This window comes from Notolepis coatsorum (genome assembly GCF_963971535.1).
Source record: "Notolepis coatsorum genome assembly, chromosome: 9".
NCBI classification, from domain to species: domain Eukaryota; kingdom Metazoa; phylum Chordata; class Actinopteri; order Aulopiformes; family Paralepididae; genus Notolepis; species Notolepis coatsorum.
The window spans coordinates 19,427,990-19,452,542 of record NC_140173.1 but is presented as its reverse complement, the minus strand read 5'-3'; the positions used below and the strand labels follow the sequence as shown (position 1 = coordinate 19,452,542).

Genomic DNA, 24,553 nt, shown 5'->3' with positions numbered 1-24,553 from the left:
TACCAAACCACATGGCCCCCACAACCCAACGTGTAGATAGATAGACGCTACATACCAAACCACATGGTCCCCACAACCCACGTGTAGATAGACGCTACATACCAAACCACATGGTCCCCACAACCCACGTGTAGATAGACGCTACATACCAAACCACATGGCCACCACAACCCACCGTGTAGATAGACGCTACATACCAAACCACATGGCCACCACAACCCACCGTGTAGATAGACGCTACATACCAAACCACATGGTCCCCACAACCCACGTGTAGATAGACGCTACATACCAAACCACATGGCCACCACAACCCACCGTGTAGATAGACGCTACATACCAAACCACATGGCCACCACAACCCACGTGTAGATAGACGCTACATACCAAACCACATGGCCACCACAACCCAACGTGTAGATAGGCAGCGAGAGCCAGCAGAACACCACAAGAAATCAGATTCGTACTAAAGATTAATTGAGATGTTCTTTTATAAGATATTATTCAATATGCTGTTATAAATAAATAAATAAATAAATAAATAAATAAATAAATAAATAAATAAATAAATAAATAAATAAATAAATAAATAAAAAAGGATCAAATCAAATCTACATTGTGTAAGAGTTTAGAGAACAAGACATATGGTTGTATTATTTGGTAGGCTACTACTTCTTTAAGAAGAGAGTGGGAAATCTAATTATGGAAAGCTCTTGAGAGGGACCCCTTATCCAGAGCAGGGGCCAGCTGTGTGGGTCTGGTGAAGTTGGCAATGTTGTTTGGGGGCCATTATGGTAATACATGCATAGTGTCTAATTCCATAGTATAAGTATATAGGCATGTTAAGACTTTCTTTTGGCAACAATGGGAGTGGGTTTCTTCATTGTGCTTATCCGTATCATTAGGGCACAAGTAACTTGTGTTTTATTATAAATACTAGCAAATACCTCCTGCTGCCTCTGATCAGACCAAATCTACAGCTTTCTTCTGTCACAGCTGGGAAAAGTGAGTATTCAGAATAGTGAAGCATATGAGAGAGAGAGAGAGAGAGAGAGAGAGAGAGAGAGAGAGAGAGAGAGAGAGAGAGAGAGAGAGAGAGAGAGAGAGAGAGAGAGTAAAGTAAAGTAAAGTAAGTAAAACAACTTGACAAAGATACCGATATCAAGCTGATTGACAGTGTAATGAATGGCATGTATGTAATAAGTATACATACAGATGATTGAACACATACGTTATAGTTGTGTACCTCTGTTTGGAGACACGTTAAGGTGCTGAGAATGAGAGGGGCGGCTACTGGAAACACAACTGAAAAAGAAAAAGTGGAAAAGTGTTTTACTTACATCAACGTCTTCCAACCGTTCCTTCTCTGTCCATTCCACCGGCGTTTCTACACGTGAGCAGCTCTGAGTCATCGAGCAACAGTTTTCCTCTTTATAGTTTTCTGTTGAGCCGTTTGTCTCCGCGCCCGCACTCCATCCTCCTGCCTCAGGGACTCCGCCGTGCACGGGGCCCGGTGCCCCCGGGCTTATAGAGGGAGGAGAGGAGGGAGGAGGAGGGGGGGGTGGGGACGGGAGGAGGGTGGAGGAGGGGGGGTGACGGGAGGAGGGAGGAGGAGGGGGGGGTGACGGGAGGAGGGAGGAGGAGGGGGGGGTGACGGGAGGAGGGAGGAGGTGCGGACGCTGTGTTCTTACCGTTCACTCACACCTGTTCACCTCGTATATTATCAGATAAACTTTTCACCAACTCTCCCGTTGTTCGGAAAATGTATGTTAACCGGCTGTCGTGTGGCAGTGAAAGGGTTAACCTGTGTATTGTTGCAGTGAAAGGGTTAACCGTTTGGTAGTGTGGCAGTGAAAGTTTTTTTTAAGTGTACAGTAAATGTGTGTTCTAATTCTAATCAAGGGTACTGCAGTGCGACTATGCTTGCACCTCATGGTACCAAAGCACCTCAAAGGCGCTAAAAACAAAATTACAAACATCACAAAACAAACTGGTCAGACTACTGCTTGACCTGACTCCTAGAACCCACCTCACCCCTGGCGGACTCAGGGGGGGGGGGGGGGGGCAAGGGGGCGATCGCCCCCCCCCCCCCCCATGGTGCCCCCACAGTTGAAAAATGCACGCTAAAGTGCCCTTTTGAAAAATGAGAGGGTGTGCCCTATTGGTGCTCTTCCAATGGTCTAAACTGTTACTTGACCATGTGCCCCACAGTTGAAAAACATCACGCTAAAATGCCCTTTTGAGTGAAAAAACTAGAGGATGTGCCCATTGGTGCCCCTCCAATGGTCTAAATGTGACCATGTGCCCCCACAGTTGAAAACATTGCGCTTACCTTGCTTAGCTGATTCTATGCTAACCTGTGTTCTCAATTCAGAAATAAAGTGTACAAATTATTTTAGGATAATTTGCACAAAATATACCCATAGCATTTTAAAGTTCAGTGTGAATTGCTTTTTAAAGCTAACTTAAAAGTGGGTTTAGCATTGGCCTATATTGTATGATTACAGAATGCCAAGGAGAGAAAGAAATCGGAAGAATATTAATAAGCAGCTGAAAATGCTGCAAGAGGCAGCTTCTCTTCTGAAAATGTTAGTCCAAAGCAACAATAGTAAGGGAGGAGATAAGGATACAGGTATGTATTTGTAAGTCCTCACTACTAGCTACGTGTACAAGCTTGTCTCACAGAGCCATAGTTTGGATTATAACTGAGAATCTGGTGCTAACATGGTCAATAATGCTTATTTTGGACAGAAAATTCTGTCTTAAACATTTAAATTGACCAACCATAGACCCTTTTTATTCCAATCAAGGCAAGAGGGCTAGTGGTAGTGCTGTATACATATTATTTTATAATACAATTATAACATTGTAGGCTACAGTATGAATATACAGTACAATTATATTACTATTATAAAACAAATATTATTTGCTCCACTGTAATGTTTGGGCCTTTTGCTCTCTTGTAGGAGTAAAAGTCCTAGCGCCACCCTGGAGTATTTCACCCTTCCTCTCTTCTAATTTGTCCTGATTGCTAATTAACGCCTGCTGTGTGTAGTTGACTCTCCTTCATATGCTCACCTGATGTCCTCTCTCTTTGTCAGTTCTTCACTGTCCACAGGCGTGAGTACTACCTGAAGCATTTGTTATCGCTCATGTCGGGAGCATAATGGTGATACCAAGAGTGGTGTCGTGCTTAGTCCATTTAGTATTCATTTATTAATTAATGTATTATCGTGTGGATGTTTGCCCTACAAACATTTCTCAGTTCGAGTTTAGAACTACTTCCTCGTTTTTGGAGACTTACGTCTTCCCTGTGATTTGCCTGTTTCAAAGTATTTACTTTAGTGTGTTATGCTTCCTGTTCACAATAAAGAAACTGTTTAATTGTGAAAGAACAACTATCTCATTCCGCCTCCTTATGTTCAACTCTGCAATTGGGTCCAACACACCTACCCCATCGTAACACTCCACCTTAGATAAAGACAGTACAGACGGGAGCATGTCTATGTTCCCCGGTAGTGATAGATAGTCAGACCACCAGCCCTGATTCCAAACTCTAACCTTAACCAACTTTGAAAGAGTCGCAAGCTTAACCAGTTCGAAACAAGGCGGACATTAATAATTAATAAAATAATAAAAATTAATAAAATGTTCAATCAATCAGGGAACATAGGACCCGGGGAACAGGGATGAACCCGTACAGACAATGAAGATGGAGATATTCAAGTGGGAAATGATGATATCAGGAAGAGAGATGGTGAAGAAGTGGAGGAAAGAGAAAATGCAGATGATTCTATGGAGAGAAATGATGAAGAAGTGGAGGAAAGAGAAAATGCAGATGATTCTATGGAGAGAAATGATGAAGTTGAGGAAGGGGAATGCAGATGATGCTATGGAGAGAAATGATGATGAAGACTGTCATGGAGATGCTAAAGAAAGCGAGGATGAAAATGATGATGGGAGAGAAATAATTAAAACGACACAACAACAAATAACTTGAATGCTCTCCTGTTGCCATTAAAATATCCCACTGATCCAGCCAGTATCCAGGTACAATATATTAAGTTTAATGGAGAGAATGGGGAAGATAGAGAGGGGGGAGGGAGAGATGGAGATAGGAGAGTACATTAGGAGAGTACATTAGGAAAGGACAGGAGGAGAGAAGGAGAGGGCAGGAGGAGAGAAGGGGAGTATAGGAGGACAGAAGGAGAGGGCAGGAGGAGAGAAGGAGAGGGCAGGAGGAGAGAAGGGGAGTATAGGAGGACAGAAGGAGAGGACAGGAGGAGAGAAGGGGAGTATAGGAGGAGAGAAGGGGAGTATAGGAGGACAGAAGGAGAGGGCAGGAGGAGAGAACGGGAGTATAGGAGGACAGAAGGAGAGGGCAGGAGGAGAGAAGGGGAGTATAGGAGGACAGAAGGAGAGGGCAGGAGGAGAGAAGGGGAGTATAGGAGGACAGAAGGAGAGGGCAGGAGGAGAGAAGGAGAGGGCAGGAGGAGAGAACGGGAGTATAGGAGGACAGAAGGAGAGGGCAGGAGGAGAGTTGGGAGAAAGGAAGAAGCTCAACGGCACTCGAATTAACTTCAACTGTTAAACTGTTTTATATCCTGTAAAATATATGTTGTAAATAGTTTTAAAGAATAGGTTCACTATTTTTCAACCCAGACTATATTAAAATGCTGTTTCCCAAATATTTCTATTCCTCACTGATATCTTTAGCATTGATAAATGTACCACTGCAGCAATGGTTTAGGTATGATCATTTACTTTTCAAACACCATGATAATTTACTTTTCAAACACCATGATACATCTACTTTTCAAACACCATGACAATGAGGTGAAATAAAAATTTTAAAGGTGTATTGTTCCCTGTGTTTTTATCATAGAGGTGTGGTTATACTATTAATCTGGATTGTCTGTTATTCTAATGTTAATCTTAATCAAGGATAAAGACTATTTCACCATACATGACGCATCATAGCTTTTTGCTCACTGATGGGGTCCCATGTTGTGCAGTAGGTGTCCTTTTTTTCTTTTCGCCCCTGCCCTTCAAACAGCCTGAGTCCGCCACTGCACCTCACCCCTGCCCACTTTGACTACCTAGGATGGCTTGCCTTAGAGTAGACGACAGAGTACAGCAACTTGCAATGGGCCTGGTCTACAAGATACACTACACCACTAAGGTACCCATGTACATGTCAAAATACTTCCCAAAGGTCAGTGAATACCACGATCACAACACCAGAGGGAGCTCCACAAATCATGTGCAACCCAGATTCGGCTCAAACAAGGGACTAAACACGTTTCGCAATTATGCCACATCAATGTGGAACGCCCTACCCACAGCTGTAAAGGAATGTGAATCATTACCCACTTTCAAAAACACTCTCAAAGAGCACCTACGGGAGACTGCAATTCAAAACTGGCCCCTGTAAATGTCTAAACCCAACCCCCTCCAATGTAGTTTCCCCACTCCACCTACCCAACCTCCTCCAATGTACAGTTTCTACCCCCTCAAATATATATACTCTCTTTTTAGACTCCTTTTGTACACATAAACAGTACTGTATATTTGTAGATCTGGTATGTCATAAATGTCTAGATGCAACAGTACTGTCTATCTGTATGTCATATGTTATGAATTGAAAATGGGGGACCCTGATGTAAACAAAATGAAAGTCTTTCGGTCTGCATCCCCTTAACAATTGTGTGTATTGAGCTGTACTGTATTGTACCCATTCTGCAATCTGTTAATACAATTTTCAATCAATCAGTGTATATAGCCTACTTGACCACAGTTGTACAGCCCTGACCTATTATTTTTATTCTACTGTAATTATCTGTCCGTTCATGTTAAACTACTTGGCAATAAAGACCTTTCTGATTCAGACTTAAACCGGGTTCAAGGTCTTACATTTAATAATTCGAATTAGAGGCCTTACAAATGTATTGGATTAAGAAGTCACTTCTATGTTGCGATAACTTCTCTGTATCTCACTTAAATGTGTTTGGGGGAAACGTCCGGGCTGCAAAGTAAGCAGTATACATACATGTATGGTAATAATAGTGACGATTAATTGAAATGGGGGACCCTGATGTAAACAAGACGAAAGTCTTTCTTTGGTCTGCATCCCGATAACAATTGTGTGTATTGAGCCGTACTGTATTGTACCCATTCTGCAATCTGTTAATACAGTTTTCAATCAATCAAATTCCCCAGGCCCAGCCCCCCAACAATTCGTATGGCATTACTTCTTTCGTAGTAATTTTCCTTCATATTTTGTCAGTATAGCAGTGAAATATTAAATTCTACTCAAAGGGGTCCTAAAATGTAACCGTTATAGAGGTGTGAACTCAAACTCTCTTGGTTGTGCTTCTACTGTTAAGAATCATATTAATATATAAATAAGCATATTTTTCTTTTTTGCCTTGTTGACAATGGTGTCATTGGCTTGACAAATTAGTAGTGACAACATTTACATTACATGCAGATTAAAACTTGTTCATATATGAACTACATGTCATGGTTATCTGTTAAGGTTTGTTTGTATCCTAAATTGAACCCTTGCACTGAATAACCAAAAGTCTGTTTAAATTTATTTTGGACATCCCATCCCATGTATTTGTAGCTGTAAAATCAAGTTGTGAGTGAATCACCAGGCAGTACTCCTATTGATTGGAGAACAGGTCAAGACACTAGTGGTGGTTATCTATGGCTCAGCTACTCTATTCGGTTGTTGCACTTGCATTCTCAAAAAACTCAAAACCCATACTCCTTACCCCAACAAACAAATGACACCCCAAGACCTTCAGTTTTACAGTTTTATTCCTTTTTAGAAAAACAAACAAAAAAAGAATCTCTTCACTTCAGTACATAGACATTGCACTCAGCATAAAGTCAGTGATCTTTAGCTCTTTTTCTGGTTGAAGCGAGAGCGTTAAAGCAGCAGCACTAACGACCAGAGCTTGGTTTCCTCTCAGATCACTACGGATTAACCCACAGAGTTTAAAACACACAACAAAGAGGTATTGGAAACGATACAGGGCCGGTTCCACAGATACTGATTAGATTACACCTATAGTCCTAGACTAAGGCTAAAATCCAATTTTTTTATTATTTTTTTTAAACTGGCCCTAATTCTCCTAATATGTAGGTTGTTTGTAGAGACATTCGAGTCCCTCTAGTGTGTAGCCGTGCCGTGGTTTGAACCTAGACACATGTTCAGTCTGTGTTAGGGCTCTAAACCAGCAGCTTATGAATGAAGCCTTGGTACTGAGCTGTTTTTAGGAATCCAAGCCCCAAGAGGTTAAAACAGGTTCATATCAGCAGGCAAGATTGCTGGTGTAGAATATATCATATCATTAATCTATATATTATAAACAAAATCTCTGTACAATCAAAATCAACAATGATACAAAATGTCCGTCTGCCACTCAAGCATTCCAGAATACAGTTTCAGGGTGACTGCACACCCACAACACAGATTACACAATCTCGATGGGTTTTAGCACCAATGAGGCCGCCCCGCGCCTCATCGGCCAAAACGTTGGCGAGCGCTGAAGCGTTGGGACGGGACTGCATCCCTCAATGCTTTAAATCAGACCCAGGAGACGTCCCGGGGGGCAGGGGGACGACTCAAATCAGCAGGACACACAACAGGCTAGGAGACAAATCTCCATCAAGATTCACACAGGATTTCCCAGGACAAGAACACATGTCTTTGCATAATTCCTTTACAAAACAATATATATATATATATTTTCTTTTTACAAATTCCACAACTTTCCTTTTTATTTGAGGGGAGGAGGTTCTGCTGGCATATTAACAAGGAGCTCAATAGGGGAACAACTGCATTGCCTGTTCATATGGATTCACTATAGTATGTTATGTGTGAAAACAAAAGGAAACACCTGTCCTTTCCCTCTCTTCGCAACATGTTCGTAGCTCCATTAATTAAAAGATATCAAGATCTTAAACTAGTACCATTTAACAGGCCAAATGTCCTCTTTATTTAGTACACAGTAAACCCAAGGTTTGTTGAAAAGCTTATTTACTCAAATGACCGGATTTGTTCCTGAACACGGGCATTATTTATAATGGGGCCCGGTGATGTATTGTGATCTGCGGTGTCCTGACATTACTTCGCATGACCAAGTTCATATAAAAGAAAAACCTAAATTTAAAAATTCTCGTCAGAAGCACCAGGAGGCCCCCCAAGAGAACAGCAAACCGCATGGAAAGCAAATACAGATCCAACACAATACCCGAAGTATCTCAACGACATGGCCAAACCAACCAAGATCTCGAATACGGATCAATGCTACACCTCGATTTCATTCACTCGCAGCAGCAAACGGTACAGGCGGGGCAAAACATTCTGGTTAGCTGGACCGTTTTGGATGGGCCAGGCCAGCAGACCAAATTAATCCACAATACTAGAAATAAAATAAAAAGTTTACATAAGAAATACAATATGAAATCTCATAGGTCAGTCTACCGCAGAAACCTTACATCTCCCAATGTTGTAATTTTCTTTTGATCCACTTTTTCTCCCTATTTTCTATTTTTCTCCCATCCCAATTTCGTATTATCCAATTCTTCCCTCCCCTGTCTTGAACGTTGCTAGACTATGCCTCCCACTGGTCGGCTGTAGTGAGGACAGAAGCCTTGCATCACGTGTCCCCTCCGGTACACGAGGAGGCAGCCTGTCACATCTTTTCACCGCAGCAGCTCGAACTCTGTGACGAGGAGTAACGCGTGGGAGGCTCACGCTGCCCCCGCTACTTCCTGTTTCCGCCGCACCGGCGTCACCAAACCGACCTGTAGGAGTCGCCGTCCACAACGTCAAATCCCCACCCACCGGCTTTCCCACCCTCTAACACTTGCCAAGTGTGTTAGTATGAACGACCGGCCAGCCGGTAGCAACGCCGAGAGCCGGGCTCGAACCCAGCGTCTCCTGCGTTAGAGGCGAGAGCGCCTTGCCCACTGCGCCAATCAGCCGCCCCCAATGTTGTAATTTATAATCAATTCATGTATGAATTTAAAAAATAATTCTTCCCCATACCAGACATGTTTCCTATATTCGGTCTAGGTCGACCTTAGACCATGCCATATTGAATATGCATGGACATCAATCGGGAAAATCAAACGGCTTTTCTAAAATCTTGAAAGATTGACAATTTGGGGAGACAGTGTCTCTGGTGGACACCCACAGCATATTCCCAAGGTCCTCAGTTAGCAGTCAGTTAGCAAGACTCAGGGAGACGTTTTGGAGAAAGCCGGCTGTTGAGCTTCATAAGTGTACCGTGTTGCACATGGAGAACCAATTCAACCGAGAGAAATCATATCCATTACATTCAGAGCACAAGAGGCACAACAGGGTCTAGTTTTCCTTTAGGGGGGGATGACGTTTGGTTCTGTTGTGCAGAGCAATGATCCCAGAGAAGTAATGCCATCCATTTTGTACGCCGGGTGGGAATCTGCAGGTCCAACACACAGACGACTGACCGTGAAAACAAAAATAATGAAAAGTAAAAAAAAAAAAATCCAGTTCTGATCAACAGTGATGCCTAGTGAACAAGCCCTTGTCTCACTCTAGGTTCCCCAAAAGCACCTGGACACAGGAATCATCTCGGTTCCACTGTAAGTCAATGGGACATCTTTAGCTGTACTGTAGGTCAATGGGACATCTTTAGCTGTACTGTAAGTCAATGGGACATCTTTAGCTGTACTGTAGGTCAATGGGACATCTTTAGCTGTACTGTAGGTCAATGGGACATCTTTAGCTGTACTGTAAGTCAATGGGACATCTTTAGCTGTACTGTAAGTCAATGGGACATCTTTAGCTGTACTGTAAGTCAATGGGACATATTTAGCTGTACTGTCTGTAAGTCAGCATTGCTTTTGGGGAGAAAGCCTGCTGTGTCTCGACTGTTATGCTATGGATGTGATTGAATGTTGTACAGTTTAGCATCAACTGTATATGTGGCTATATTTTATGTCTGCTGGTGGGTGAGTTTTATAGGTACTCTTTTTTTCAAGAGTGATCCAAAAAACACTAGTCCTCTTGTTACATAGCTAAAAAATAAAAACAAACAAACTGCAACCTCAGTGACACCTCAACAGAATATAGTATAAACAACAATATGTATATAAAAGTAGAGGATTTGGCAGGTTAGAAAGGAAGCGTAGGCCACAGTCACCAAGGCAACCAGGGCAGATTTGGGGTGGCACAGGGTAACCCCTATACCATCTCAGTGTCAAAGCTATGTGGCACCTGATAGGTCAAGGCCATTGGTTATGAATCCATCAAGAGGAGGAAGGCAAAAAGAGAGAAATAAAACAAAAAGAGAGAAAACGGCAAGAATACCACATTCTGTGACGTCATCACAGCTGGCGAGGTTTTGTGGAAGAAAGATTGCAAAAAGCAATGTTTCATCATCGTTTGATTTGGAAATGAAAGTTTCCAGGTGGATAGAGGGATGAATTGATGGATGGATGACTAGATGAATTTGGCCCGTCCAAAACCATCAACGCTTCCTGGTCAGCGGTGGCCATTATTGTCCTAAACAATATGGGCTTGTTGTGGTCTTTCAGGCTCTCTCCTTGGACTATACAGTTGGTTCTATTGACCTAAGAAAACAGCACCAGATTGCAGCAATCGGGTTGTTGTTAGGGTCTAAAGTGTAGTCTCTAGGAAAGATTCATTAATGGTAAAGATCGATATCGTCAGCCTATTGTGTGAACAACATTATACAGTGCCAGTAAATCACTAAACCGGAGGATCTTCCAAACGAAACCGAGGCCTATGAAAGCATGTTAACCCTTCCACTGCCGCACTACCAAAGGTTAACCCTTTCACTGCGACGACAAGACATAATGTTAACCCTTTACTGTCACACTGCAGACGGTAGTGAAAGGGTTAAGTCATGGGGGTGGGGGGGGGGGAGTGGACCCACCAGGAGGAGACCCCTGATAAAGGCAATTAGATACAGAACAGACGACCGTTCCCAAGATATGGAAGATCCAAAGGTCCCCGTTCATGTGGTTAAACACATACCAAGGACACACAGCGTCATAAATGTGAAACAAAGCGCCATACATGTGAACCACCACTAGGGGCTAACCGTGAGTGACGTTGTGGGTATTTTTATCTAAAAACAGTGGTTTAAACTGTTAACGAGCACTTTGTGTTCAGCTGTGATGACATCCCATTGAAGGTAAGAGGCCTGGAGGAACAGGCCGGAAGCAGATGGAATGACCTTTGACCTAGGCTTTGATATCGCCATTACTTCATTGGCTAGAAGACAGGCCAATGAGACGAGAACAGTTTGATATCGCCGTTACTTCATTGGCTAGAAGACAGGCCAATGAGACGAGAACAGTTTGATATCGCCGTTACTTCATTGGCTAGAAGTCAGACCAATGAGACAAAGGTATAAAAGTAAATATTAACTTTCAAGTATCTCCCCACCAACAGGCAGTTATGGAATTCTAAATCATATACAAGAACAAACATCTTGTCAGACAGGTTCCTTGACATAAAACAGTGTGAGAAATACTGGTCTAGGCCTTTCCCTGACCAATCACAGGGCACCAGAGCTGGGGGGGGGGGGGGGCAGCATTCGTACATGCAGTAAGAATTTCCAATGACAATGACAGGGGCTGTTGAGGTCGTTGACAAAACAAGCCTCTTGGTTCCCATTGTCTGCCAACAGGGGGCGCCATAGCACTGCACTGTATCTAAACAAATCACCACATGTTGTAGCGCCGTCTGTTGGAAGTCAATACCTTGGTCCCATCATTTAACAGCTGATAAATGTCCGTATCGGCCAATACAACGTTGTGTTTACAGAGTTTTAAGAAGAAAAAAAAAGTATATAAAAAAAAAAAGAGAAGGCCATATTCAGTGGAGGACAGACAGGAAGTGAGGTCAATATAGCAGGACAGACAGGAAGTGAGGTCAATATAGCAGGACAGACAGGAAGTGAGGTCAATATAGCAGGACTAGTAGGAATATCAGCAGGATTTGGCTTCAGTGCACTCCATAAGTACCCTTAATAAAGAACCTTAATTAGGACTCCATACGGACCCTTAGTAAGGACTCCATGAGGACCCTTATCACAACCCCTGACAGGCAAACATGGTCAAATGAATGGGACAAAGTGTCACGGCCTTAAAGGACACAACGTGACGCTCCAGTAGCTATTTACACACTCACTCGCTCGCTCACTCACTCACTCACTCACCCACTCACTCACTCACTCACACACTCACTCACACACAGAGTACCAAGAAACTAAAACGCTCCATCGTCTCGTCCCCCAACACTTACACAGAGCAGATTCGTAGGACACCATAAATTAGTGTTTACAATATTAAAACCTCTATTTCGGGGGATTCTCCGGGGAGGATATTATGTACATTTGTTTAAATTATTAAAATGGCTTTTCCCAGTATCCGTCTCCCTCCCAGTAGTTCCTGTGGAGGCCTCCTGTGGGGAGGACCTCCCGAAGCAGTGGGTCCATGACGTCATGCCGCTAAGGGGTTGATGACATCACAATGTGGTGCTCTTTCACGGCTCCTCCATCGTCTTCAGCAGCTCCATCAGCGCTCCCACCGCTCCAAAATAACCCTGGAAACACAGGGGGGGGGGGGGGGGGGGGTCAGTAAACACTTCTCCATAACAACTGCACTCTTGACTATGTGTGTGCAGCACTAATCTTTTTTTTGTATCCACTTTTTCTCCTTATTTTTCTATTTTTCTCCCATCCCGATTTCGTATTGCCAATTCTCCCCTCCCCTGTCTTGAACGTTGCTAGACTATGCCTCCCACTGGTCGGTCGTAGGGAGGATAGAAGCCTTGCATCACGTGTCCCCTCCGGTACACGAGGAGGCAGCCTGTCGCATCTTTTCACCAGACAGCGCGGACTCAGTGGCGAGGTGTAACGCATGGGAGGCTCACACTACCCCTGCTACTTCCTGTCTCTGCTGTGCAGGCGTCCCCCAACCGACCTGTAGGAGTCGCAGTCCACAACGTCCAATCCCCACCCATCGACTTCCACCCGCTACCTCTGCCAATTGAGATAGTATGACGACTGGCCCAAGCCGGAGGCAACGCTGACTCGGGGAGTCGAGACCGGAGTCTCTTGCGTTGGTGACTAGTGCAATCTCCGCTACGCCACCCAGCCGCCCTGTGCAGCACTCATCTTGAATCTGAGCGTGAGCTACTGTGGGTAACTGTGCTGCGCTGTGTGTGAGTGTGATTGTGCTGTGCTTGTGTGTGAATGTGAGTGTGATTGTGCTGCGCTTGTGTGTGAATGTGAGTGTGATTGTGCTGTGCTTGTGTGTGAATGTGAGTGTGATTGTGCTGCGCTTGTGTGTAAATGTGAGTGTGATTGTGCTGCGCTTGTGTGTGAATGTGAGTGTGATTGTGCTGCGCTTGTGTGTGAATGTGAGTGTGATTGTGCTGCGCTTGTGTGTGAATGTGAGTGTGCTGTGCATGTGTGTGAATGTGAGTGTGATTGTGCTGTGCTTGTGTGTGAATGTGAGTGTGATTGTGCTGCGCTTGTGTGTAAATGTGAGTGTGATTGTGCTGCGCTTGTGTGAGTGTGATTGTGCTGCGCTTGTGTGAGTGTGATTGTGCTGCGCTTGTGTGTAAATGTGAGTGTGATTGTGCTGCGCTTGTGTGAGTGTGATTGTGCTGCGCTTGTGTGAGTGTGATTGTGCTGCGCTTGTGTGAGTGTGATTGTGCTGTGCTTGTGTGTGAATGTGAGTGTGACTGTGCTGCGCTTGTGTGCGAGTAAGTGTGCTGTGCATGTGTGTGAGTGTGATTGTGCTGTGCTTGTGTGTGAATGTGCTTGTGTGTGATTGTGATTGTGCTGTGCTTGTGTGTGAATGTGCTTGTGTGTGATTGTGATTGTGCTGTGCTTGTGTGTGATTGTGCTGAGCTTGTGTGTGATTGAGCTTGTGTGTGATTGTGCTTGTGTGTGATTGTGCTTGTGTGTGATTGTGCTGTGCTTGTGTGATTGTGCTTGTGTGTGTTTGTGCTTGTGTGTGATTGTGCTTGTGTGTGATTGTGATTGTGCTGTGCTTGTGTGTGATTGTGCTGTGCTTGTGTGTGATTGTGCTTGTGTGTGTGATTGTGCTTGTGTGTGATTGTGCTGTGCTTGTGTGTGATTGTGCTTGTGTGTGATTGTGCTGAGCTTGTGTGTGATTGTGCTTGTGTGTGATTGTGCTGTGCTTGTGTGTGATTGTGCTTGTGTGTGATTGTGTGTGCTTGTGTGTGCTTGTGCTGTGCCTGTGTGTGATTGTGCTGTGCTTGTGTGATTGTGCTTGTGTGTGATTGTGCTTGTGTGTGCTTGTGCTGTGCCTGTGTGTGATTGTGCTGTGCGTGTGTGCTGTACATACATGGGTACTGTATATCATGTATATTATTATTTTGGTTGAAGCTCTTTACTTGGCCCATTAAATCTCTCATAATACATCCAGTACATGTGGAGGACACATGACCATCTCTATAACTAACAGTGAGCCAAGAGCGCCCCCCTGTGGGACAAGGTAGAATACACCTTACACAATCACAAGCCTCACAGATACAATAGGAATAGGGGATATCTGCAGAGCCGCAAGCCCAACGTCCGGGCGGGGCTTGTACTCGGTTTGACTGTGCATTCAGGCTTGTACTCAGTTTGACTGTGCAGTAGTCAGTTTGTGCCGTTTATTTTTACAAACAGGTTAGGGTAAAGGTTAGGGTTAAGGTTAGGGTTAAAAAACAGCACAAACTGACTACTTCCGGGTTTTACAGGAAACAAGACAAGGTATACGCCCCGACGCCCCGCCCAGTCAAACCGAGTACAGGGCCCGAAGACCCGCCTCAAACCAAGTACAAGCCACGAAGCCCCGCCCAGACGTTGGGCTTGTGGCTCTGCAGATATACCCTACTCCACAGATAAGCCATGAACAACATGACATGTGCGAGTGTGACTGTGTTCAGTGTTTTAGAAACAGGACTTAAAGGTCTCCAACAGAGTCTTCTATTGTTGTTCTATAGTCTACAAGCTGAATACATTTCCTACCTCACATAACCTCTGCAAAATCCATGATCTTTGCTCTTGCAATGTTTATATTCCATCCCTGTTAAAGGCGTACTAAGCAGTTTCAGCCACTAGATGTCACTAGAGAATCACTCAAGATATCAAACTTAACACTAAAGATATTGTCAGAAACATTTTAGGTTCAACTTGAAGCAGGAAAATATTTTCCATTTTCTTTTTGAAAACGAGAGCAGAGAACTACGGACTGCCGACTAGCAGCGCGTTTATCCAAGCATTTTACACCTGGGGAACGGGAGAGGATACATGCAAGCAATAATGTGATTGAGAGGGAAGTGAATTGAAAATGTGGGACCCTGATGTAAACAAGACAAGCGTCTTTCTCTGGTCTGCATCCCCTTAACAATTGTGTGTATTGAGATGTACTGTACCCATTCTGCAATCTGTTAAATAAAGTTTTCATTCATTCATTTTCATTCATTCATGTACGAGTCTATACATTGTCTTAAGTCAGGGAGGGGCAACTGGCGGCCCTCACCGACGTTCCATGCGGCCCCAGGCCAATAAAAAAAATAAAAATAAAAAATTATAATATTTTTTTATTTTTTTGTATTGTATTCGACTAAGAAGAGTTGGCAGTCAACAATGGCTCCTTTCGATCGATTAGTCGACTATTTGACTAATAGGGGTCAGCCCTAGTGTGCACATATTCAACGCTGTTGAAAGTGCCGTGCAGCAATATGGGGGTTTTGATAAACTGTCGGCTGTTGTTACCGATGGATTCGCCGGGCTTCTAAGTCAGAGTGGCGTTGAGTGTCCAATGCTGCACTGCATTATACATTAGGTAAGTTCGCTAACATAATTTCCATCTATTGTGCGTCACTATAATGACCAATGCGAGTCGAGTGTAGTCAAATTATATGCGAGAGTCGTTAAATCGTTTCTTTTTTTTTATCTGATATAGGAGGCTCTCTGTGCCAAGAAGCTTGAATACAGCCATGTTATGGATTTGGTTACCAAGGTTACCAATCTAATTTGTGGAGGCAACAGGTCACTAAACCATAGAAAGTTTGTCTCCTTTTTGGAAGAGATGGACACTGATTATGGCGACTTGCAGCTACACACAGAAATCCGATGGCTGAGCCGTCGGAAAGTACAGGAGCGACATTGAAACACTGCAAATGCAATTCAATGATCGGTTTGAAGATTTCAACGGCATGCAGTCACGGATAGCGCTGTTTGCCGGCCCCCTCACCGCTACGGTGTCAGAGCAGCCCCCACCGTTGCAGCTTGAACTGTGCAAGCTACAGTCAGATCCTTTTTTTCAAGCAAAGAGAAATGAGAGGGGAATTTCGTTTTGGAAACTGCTACCTGAGCCCCGCTTCCCACTCCTCAGGCCCTCTCTATGGCCAGTATGTTTGGGAGCACATACATACGTGAGAGCAATTTCTCAAACATGAAGCACATCAAGTCAAAGGAGAGAAACAGGCTGTCGGATGAAACATTATTTCATCTGATACAGATTGCATGCACAAACATTGAAGTTGACATTCCTGCTATTGTGTGCCAAATGGAGAGACCACAAGTGTCTCATTAAAGACAGGGGGGGGAGGAGATGCTGAAGAGGTGTAGAGGGGGGGAAGGAGATGATGAAGAGGTGTAGAGAGGGGGGGGAGAGATGATGAAGATGTGTAGAGAGGGGGGGGGAGATGATGGAGAGGTGTAGAGAGGGGACCATTATTATTATTATTATTATTATTATTATTATTATTATTATTATTATTATTATTATAACCATTATTGACCCACTGTGGGGCGAGGGTGAATGTCATGCCAGTTTGATAAAGGGTCAATGGGAGGCATGTAGTATTGCACTTTACTTTACTTGCACTTTACTTGTTTACTTTTGTAGTGTTCAGATAACACTAATAACACAAACACAAAGCAGCATTCCTGCTGCATTTCACTACAACAGTAAATCAAAAGTGCAATAATAAATGATTTTGTTAAATGTATAAACTTGTATCCTGCTACTAAACAAAACATTCCTGAGTGCTTCATATCCATAACATGCATTTCAGTGTTATAATGTTTTGTTTAGTAGCAGGATAAAAGTTTATACATTTAACAAAATAATTTATTATTGCACTTTTGATTTACTGTTGTAGTGAAATGCAGCAGGAATGCTGCTTTGTGTTTGTTGAGCAGTGGGCTTTAAGTTCATACATTTATTTTATTAGAAGCCTTAATTATAATTGATCATGTTTGTATATATTTGGGGTTACAGCAATACTTTTAAATTCAGCTGTTTATAAATTCATAAAGTTGAAATTGCATTACTAAATGCATTTGAAATGGAATAAAAACAAAGTTACAACAAATTATAATTGTTTATATACCTTATTTATCACATCTGTGACTATTATGGGCTATTTGAGTGATGGGGTACTACTGGCGGGACTGCCGATAAACAATGCGGCCCCCCAGATTGATTGTGGACATTTTGTGGCCCTCACCATATACAAAGTTGCCCACCCCTGTCTTAAGTGATGATTGAGAGGGATTATGTTTGTACGAGTGTATAGTCTTAACCCGTTAAACCCTAGCCATATTTCCAAAAGATTTGCCTAAAAGTACATACCCAAGTAAATGGAAGATTACTGCACTTCTCCAAGGCTCATTTGCATGTTATTGGTATCTAGGGACATCTATGGACCTCAGGGAATGTATTTCCAGTGACGAGAACATTGTGTCCGTTACTATGCTTGAGTAAATTGTAATGAATCAAAGGAGAATATAAAATTATTATATATATATATATACTTTCCCATCTTTGACGGTGAATAACACCATGGCACCATGCTAACATTGACCAAATTCAGCACCTTCTTGAGATCAAGTGTACAAAAAATCTAAGCAAATGAATAAAGGGCAGATCATTTACAGGGTTTTTTGTAGATACAGTACAGAATTTTGCCATCCGGACACATAGGAATAGGAATATAGAATATAGAATATCAGGCCTATAAATTACCTTATTATGACCAAGTCATACATCTATGGATCGGGCTAAATCTCCTCTTCCCAATGGCAGAGTTCAATCTGGATTTAGTACCATTGACCTGTAGTTTGTCATGTCTGGTCATTTTTAGCATGGTGTTATTCACAGTCAAAGATGAAAAGATATACCGTATATATATATATATATATATATATATATATATATATATATATATATTTGAATTTATATTCTCCTTTGGTTCATTACAATTTACTCAAGCCTAGTAACAGACACAATATTGCTGGGAATACATTCCCTGAGATCCATAGATGTCCCTAGATACAAAGAACATGCAAATGGACCTTGTAGAAGTGGAGCAATCTTCCATTTACTTAGGTATGTATTTTTAGGCGGATTTTCAGAAAATAGGGCTCAGGCTTAAGAGCTTAATACGGACTGTATTGATCTATTTGTGACGTGAAATAAATCTCGGCCCGATGATTGAGAGGGATTATGTTTTTGGGCTTTGAGTCGTCCCTTCAGTACTGACCTCGTGTTCTAAGAACAGGGCTTTGAGTCGTCCCCTCAGTACTGACCTGGTGTTCTAAGAACAGGGCTTTGAGTCGTCTCTTCAGTACTGACCTGGTGTTCTAAGAACAGGGCTTTGAGTCGTCTCTTCAGTACTGACCTCGTGTTCTAAGAACAGGGCTTTGAGTCGTCCCTTCAGTACTGACCTGGTGTTCTAATAACAGGGCTTTGAGTCGTCCCTTCAGTACTGACCTGGTGTTCTAATAACAGGGCTTTGAGTCGTCCCCTCAGTACTGACCTTGTGTTCTAAGAACAGGGCTTTGAGTCGTCCCCTCAGTACTGACCTCGTGTTCTAAGAACAGGGCTTTGAGTCGTCCCCTCAGTACTGACCTGGTGTTCTAAGAACAGGGCTTTGAGTCGTCCCCTCAGTACTGACCTCGTGTTCTAAGAACAGGGCTTTGAGTCGTCCCCTCAGTACTGACCTCGTGTTCTAAGAACAGGGCTTTGAGTCGTCCCCTCAGTACTGACCTCGTGTTCTAAGAACAGGGCTTTGAGTCGTCCCCTCAGTACTGACCTCGTGTTCTAAGAACAGGGCTTTGAGTCGTCCCCTCAGTACTGACCTCGTGTTCTAAGAACAGGGCTTTGAGTCGTCCCCTCAGTACTGACCTCGTGTTCTAAGAACAGGGCTTTGAGTCGTCCCCTCAGTACTGACCTGGTGTTCTAAGAACAGGGCTTTGAGTCGTCCCCTCAGTACTGACCTGGTGTTCTAATAACAGGGCTTTGAGTCGTCCCCTCAGTACTGACCTCGTGTTCTAAGAACAGGGCTTTGAGTCGTCCCCTCAGTACTGACCTCGTGTTCTAAGAACAGGGCTTTGAGTTGTCCCTTCGACCAGAAGTCCATGGCGTAGGCCAGCAGTTTGGTTGACACCGTATTGATCCTCAGGAAATTCCCCACAAACACCACACGTTCAATTTTCTGGTTGGGGCGAGACAAAAGAAATTTATAAAAATGTCACACAAACAGAATGCTCAATTTATTTGTTGAATGTGGAAACAAAAACCACGACCGACAAAAGCTTACCGGTAATTTAGTGGAAAGAAAGCAAAACATGGTAAACCAGTATAAAAAAACCAAAGACACGTAATATAGAAATACTGTTCCCCTGAATATCTTAAATACAGCAGTCTATCTGAAGTTGGTAGTGAAGACGTCTCTTTGGTAACCTACATGGAGCGCCAAACCCAAGCTCTATGTGAAGTGGAATCCTTGCAATACAAGTATAAATGTGCGTCTCCTTTGTTTAATCTGACACATGCACCCGCCTTTCAGAATATAAACGAATAAATAATGTGTAAAAAAAAAAGATATATATATATATAATAATAGGGCTGTCCCCGAATAAGGATTTGTATAGTCGACTTGTAGTCGCCAAAATTTGCAGAAAAAAAAAGTATTTTTATTTCATTCTTTCCAAAAGAAAAGAGGCCTTTTTTTTGCATTCGCCTAAGAGGTTGGCAGTCGACTACGGCTCCTTTCGATCGATTAGTCGACTATTCGACTAATGGGGGTCAGCCCTAAATAATAATAATAATAATAATAATAAAGAAATGTAAACAAACATACAAAAAAGCATTAGCGTACAAGATTCCCTAACCTGATATTTAAGGTATAGCAGAGATGCAATTCTGTTTAGAAAAGAAAAACAAAAAACAAAAATGTGTATGTGTAATACCTGTTCTAACCACAAAGGGGAGCATTAGCGCTACAGAACAGCAGCCTGCTGTAAAAGGATAATTAGATTAGATTTAAATTTAATGAGCATTATCTGCATGTTTATGCAGTTTGTGGCCAAGTGGCACGTCGTCCAACTCTCTGTGTAGAATAGTGTCTGCTCTCTGTGTAGAATAGTGTCTGCTCTCTGTGTAGAATAGTGTTGCTCTCTGTGTAGAATAGTGTCTGCTCTCTGTGTAGAATAGGGTCTGCTCTCTGTGTAGAATAGAGTATGCTCTGTGTGTAGAATAGAGTCTGCTCTCTGTGTAGAATAGAGTCTGCTCTCTGTATAGAATAGTGTCTGCTCTCTGTGTAGAATAGTCTGCTCTCTGTGTAGAATAGAGTCTGCTCTCTGTGTAGAATAGTCTGCTCTCTGTGTAGAATAGAGTCTGCTCTCTGTGTAAATAGAGTCTGCTCTCTGTGTAGAATAGAGTCTGCTCTGTGTAGAATAGAGTCTGCTCTCTGTGTAGAATAGTGTCTGCTCTGTGTGTAGAATAGAGTCTGCTCTCTGTGTAGAATAGTCTGCTCTCTGTGTAGAATAGAGTCTGCTCTCTGTGTAAATAGAGTCTGCTCTCTGTGTAGAATAGAGTCTGCTCTGTGTAGAATAGAGTCTGCTCTCTGTGTAGAATAGTGTCTGCTCTGTGTGTAGAATAGAGTCTGCTCTCTGTGTAGAATAGTCTGCTCTCTGTGTAGAATAGTCTGCTCTCTGCTCTCTGTGTAGAATAGTGTCTGCTCTGTGTAGAATAGTGTCTGCTCTCTGTGTAGAATAGTCTGCTCTCTGTGTAGAATAGAGTCTGCTCTCTGTGTAGAATAGTGTCTGCTCTCTGTGTAGAATAGTCTGCTCTCTGCTCTCTGTGTAGAATAGAGTCTGCTCTCTGTGTAGAATAGTGTCTGCTCTCTGTGTAGAATAGTGTCTGCTCTGTGTAGAATAGTGTCTGCTCTCTGTGTAGAATAGTGTCTGCTCTCTGTGTAGAATAGTGTCTGCTCTCTGTGTAGAATAGTGTCTGCTCTCTGTGTAGAATAGTGTCTGCTCTCTGTGTAGAATAGTGTCTGCTCTCTGTGTAGAATAGTGTCTGCTCTGTGTGTAGAAGTGTCTGCTCTGTGTGTAGAATATAGTCTGCTCTCTGTGTAGAAGAACATAGTCTGCCGGAGGAACACCCCACCTACCCAACCTCCTCCAATGTACAGTTTCTTCCCCCTCAAATGTATATACTCTCTTTTTAGACTCTTTTTGTATCATAAACAGTACTGTATATTTGTAGATCTGGTATGTCATAAATGTCTAGATGCAACAGTACTGTCTACCTGTATGTCGTGTATGTCATATTATGTTATGATGAATTGAAAATGGGGGACCCTGATGTAAACAAGACGAAAGTCTTTCTCTGGTCTGCATCCCCTTAACAATTGTGTGTATTGAGCTGTACTGTATTGTACCCATTTTGCAATCCGTTAATAAAATGTTCAATTAATCAATCAATCAATCAATCAATCAATCAAACAACACAATAGAGTCCACACACAGAATACGACGCTCCCAGTGGATTCCATGTGACTGACAGATTGCAGTTAGGATATCATAACACAATGTACAGAGGATAACAATGTGACTCTCTCCACTTGGAGCAGAATACCCAACCGAGACTGTGATTTGTAAACAAGACAAGAGTGAGTTTTACAGAGAGATACAGCATATAATGCGTGTGTTGGTTAATGCTCGTCTCAGCTGCAGCTCTGTGTGCTATGATAGCCCTGTACAATGCTGCTTGATCGCCATGCCACAAGGCAACACTGTAAAGAAGCTCACAGCACACAAAAACACTCATGACGTGCGATGGGAGAAGCCTGTCCGATAGTAAAGCCTAAATAAACACCAGTGTTAACACACCCAATGTTGTAACAATGGATCATAAGTTAGTGAACACCCGTTTATATGTGTTGTATACGTTTCTTACCTCAAAACCTACTGCAAGATAATGAAAGAAATGTGTGTGTGTGTGTGTGGAGATGTGTGCGTGTACCTCGTTGACGGCACACATGCGTGCTATGGATCCTATGTTATTGGTGATGGTGACGAGCGTTGCCCTGGCCAGGTCCTCCTTGCTGATGCTATCCCTCTTCTCCTTACTCATCATGTGACCAAAACTAGAAAACAACAAATACCACATGTTAAAATGCGTCTCTAGAAAAGAGTCAATACCACAACACATTAACACATTGGGCGCCATGCATTGTGCCCATCATTATGCCCTCTCTGCCACCGCTGTAAGCCTATGGAGAGGTTTACCTTCTTTGCAGGGCTATAACTTTTTAAATATTATAGCAATATCTGCATTACTATGGCGCATTCAACATCGATTATCTATCGTTCAGGATGTGGGAACGTTATATTTTTTCATTCATACATTGTTGTGTTAATACCGTCGAGAATATAAGTATGTTTTTAATGCTAGTTAACGCTAGTTATAGGCCCTGAAGCATATGATAGATTATCGATTGACGTTTCTTTCCTATACACGCTATATTAAAAAATTCAAATGTATATGATCGGTATACATTATGCTTCATCATGCGTGAAGGAAAGGGGGGGGGGGTCGTTTATAATTCCTTGATCGTCAGTAACGGCTTTATTTAGTATGGGTTGATATATTGATCAGACTGATTGCAAACAAAGAAATGGACAATCAAGCTGAAAGTAACGTTAGTTTCCTCTTACCGTTCGCCGATGAGACTGCAGGAAAAATATCCCAATTATTTGATGTCGATCTGCTAGATCCATTTCCGGTTTGTATGACGCAATAAACGCCGAAATCATATCGATTATTGCGTTTCGAAAGCGATCCAAATGCACTCGAGTGTGTATATTGATCCACGCCACAATATATCTCTGGGCGGAAGAATTTCCTCGATGCACCGATCGCCACTTCCGGTTTGGCGTGAGTGTAACTCGCCCGACCATCCACCAGGCGGCGGTATTGAGGCGTTGCAATATTAGAACAGGGTCCGGCTGCGATCCGGAGGGAGGCTGGATGAATTATGAATGCCATGGCGAATAAATGTAATATTGATCCCAAACACGTGATACGCCGTTGTTGCCGTTCAACGCATGGCGGGCAATAACGATTTACGCCGTTAACGTGTGTTAAAATACGTCTATAGAGTCAATACCACAACATGTTAAAATGCGTCTCTAGAAAATAATCAATACCACAACGCGTTAAAATAAGTATATAGAGTCAATACCACAACATGTTAAAATGAGTCTCTAGAAAAGAGTCAATACCACAACACGTTAAAATAAGTCTATAGAGTCAATACCACAACACGTTAAAATGCGTCTATAGAAAGAGTCAATACTACAACATGTTAAAATGAGTCTCTAGAACAGGGGTGGCCAACCAGTCAGAGACTAAGAGCCACAAAAATGACTATGGTACCACAAAGAGCCACACCATATACCAGCGTTTCTCAACTTTTTTTTCAGTCACGGCACCCTTCATGTGTTTATAGGTCTCGCCCTCTGAAGTTGCTAATGTCTTTTTTATTTGGGCCTCACAGGGTTAAAAGTACCCTGTGAGACCCATGGTTGCAAAATTACAAAATCACTTTTAGCCATTTAAAAAAAGAATGTTTATTTAAAGATTTTTATGCACATGTATAGTCAATTGGTCCTGTTGTTCAGCCTCACAATGCTATTTGATAGTAAATGTGTTTATGTCCCACCCTCTGGCCTCTGAAGTTGCTAATGTCTTTTTAATTTGGGCCTCACAGGGTTAACCTCTTAAGCCCGAGATATACAGTAAAAGTGTATATTTTCAGAATTACGTTTGTTTACCAATTATTTTAACTGTTATTAGTGAAATATAAGATTATAGAAATCTCAGGGCATTGAGTCGGAAACCGGCGCATATTGACAGGAGGAAGTGGCACAGCCAAAAGTGAGTGTAGTCTTTTGAAGGAAGAGACTCAGGGCTTTCAAATTTTGAAAAACTACCATACCCAGCTCACACCAGCCCCCGTCAATCATCTGACTTCACTTTTTTATTTCTCTTATTTTTTGGGATTATCTCCCACAAACCTGAACGTTATTGCCATAAAACAGAACGCAGTTAGTTTCTCTACCTTTCTGTGAACGTCTTGCAAAAAATGGTGTTGCAATATGATGAAAAATGGTGGAGAAATTTACATTATAAAAAAGAT

The 24,553-nt window shown here is 42.6% G+C and overlaps 2 protein-coding genes across 3 annotated transcripts in view; both read right to left on the bottom strand.

The window, feature by feature from the left end:
* The window catches only part of LOC311234556 (monocarboxylate transporter 12-B-like), a gene marked incomplete at its 3' end in the record, with an annotated part of 90,713 nt that extends 89,264 nt beyond the window's left edge, over positions 1–1,449 (bottom strand). Inside the window, exon 1 of the mRNA XM_084321805.1 lies at positions 1,341–1,449. The remainder of the gene's footprint in view (positions 1–1,340) is intronic.
* Positions 1,450–6,807: 5,358 nt separating this feature from the next.
* pank1a (pantothenate kinase 1a) overlaps positions 6,808–24,553 on the bottom strand; it is a 64,158-nt gene continuing 46,412 nt past the window's right edge. For both annotated transcript variants that reach the window (XM_084321028.1, XM_084321029.1), the window contains exons 7-9: positions 22,375–22,498; positions 19,433–19,558; positions 6,808–12,634 (exon numbers count right to left, since the gene is read on the bottom strand). In XM_084321028.1, the coding sequence (XP_084177154.1) occupies positions 12,575–12,634; positions 19,433–19,558; positions 22,375–22,498 (310 nt within the window). In that variant the 3' untranslated portion in view covers positions 6,808–12,574. The remainder of the gene's footprint in view (positions 12,635–19,432; positions 19,559–22,374; positions 22,499–24,553) is intronic.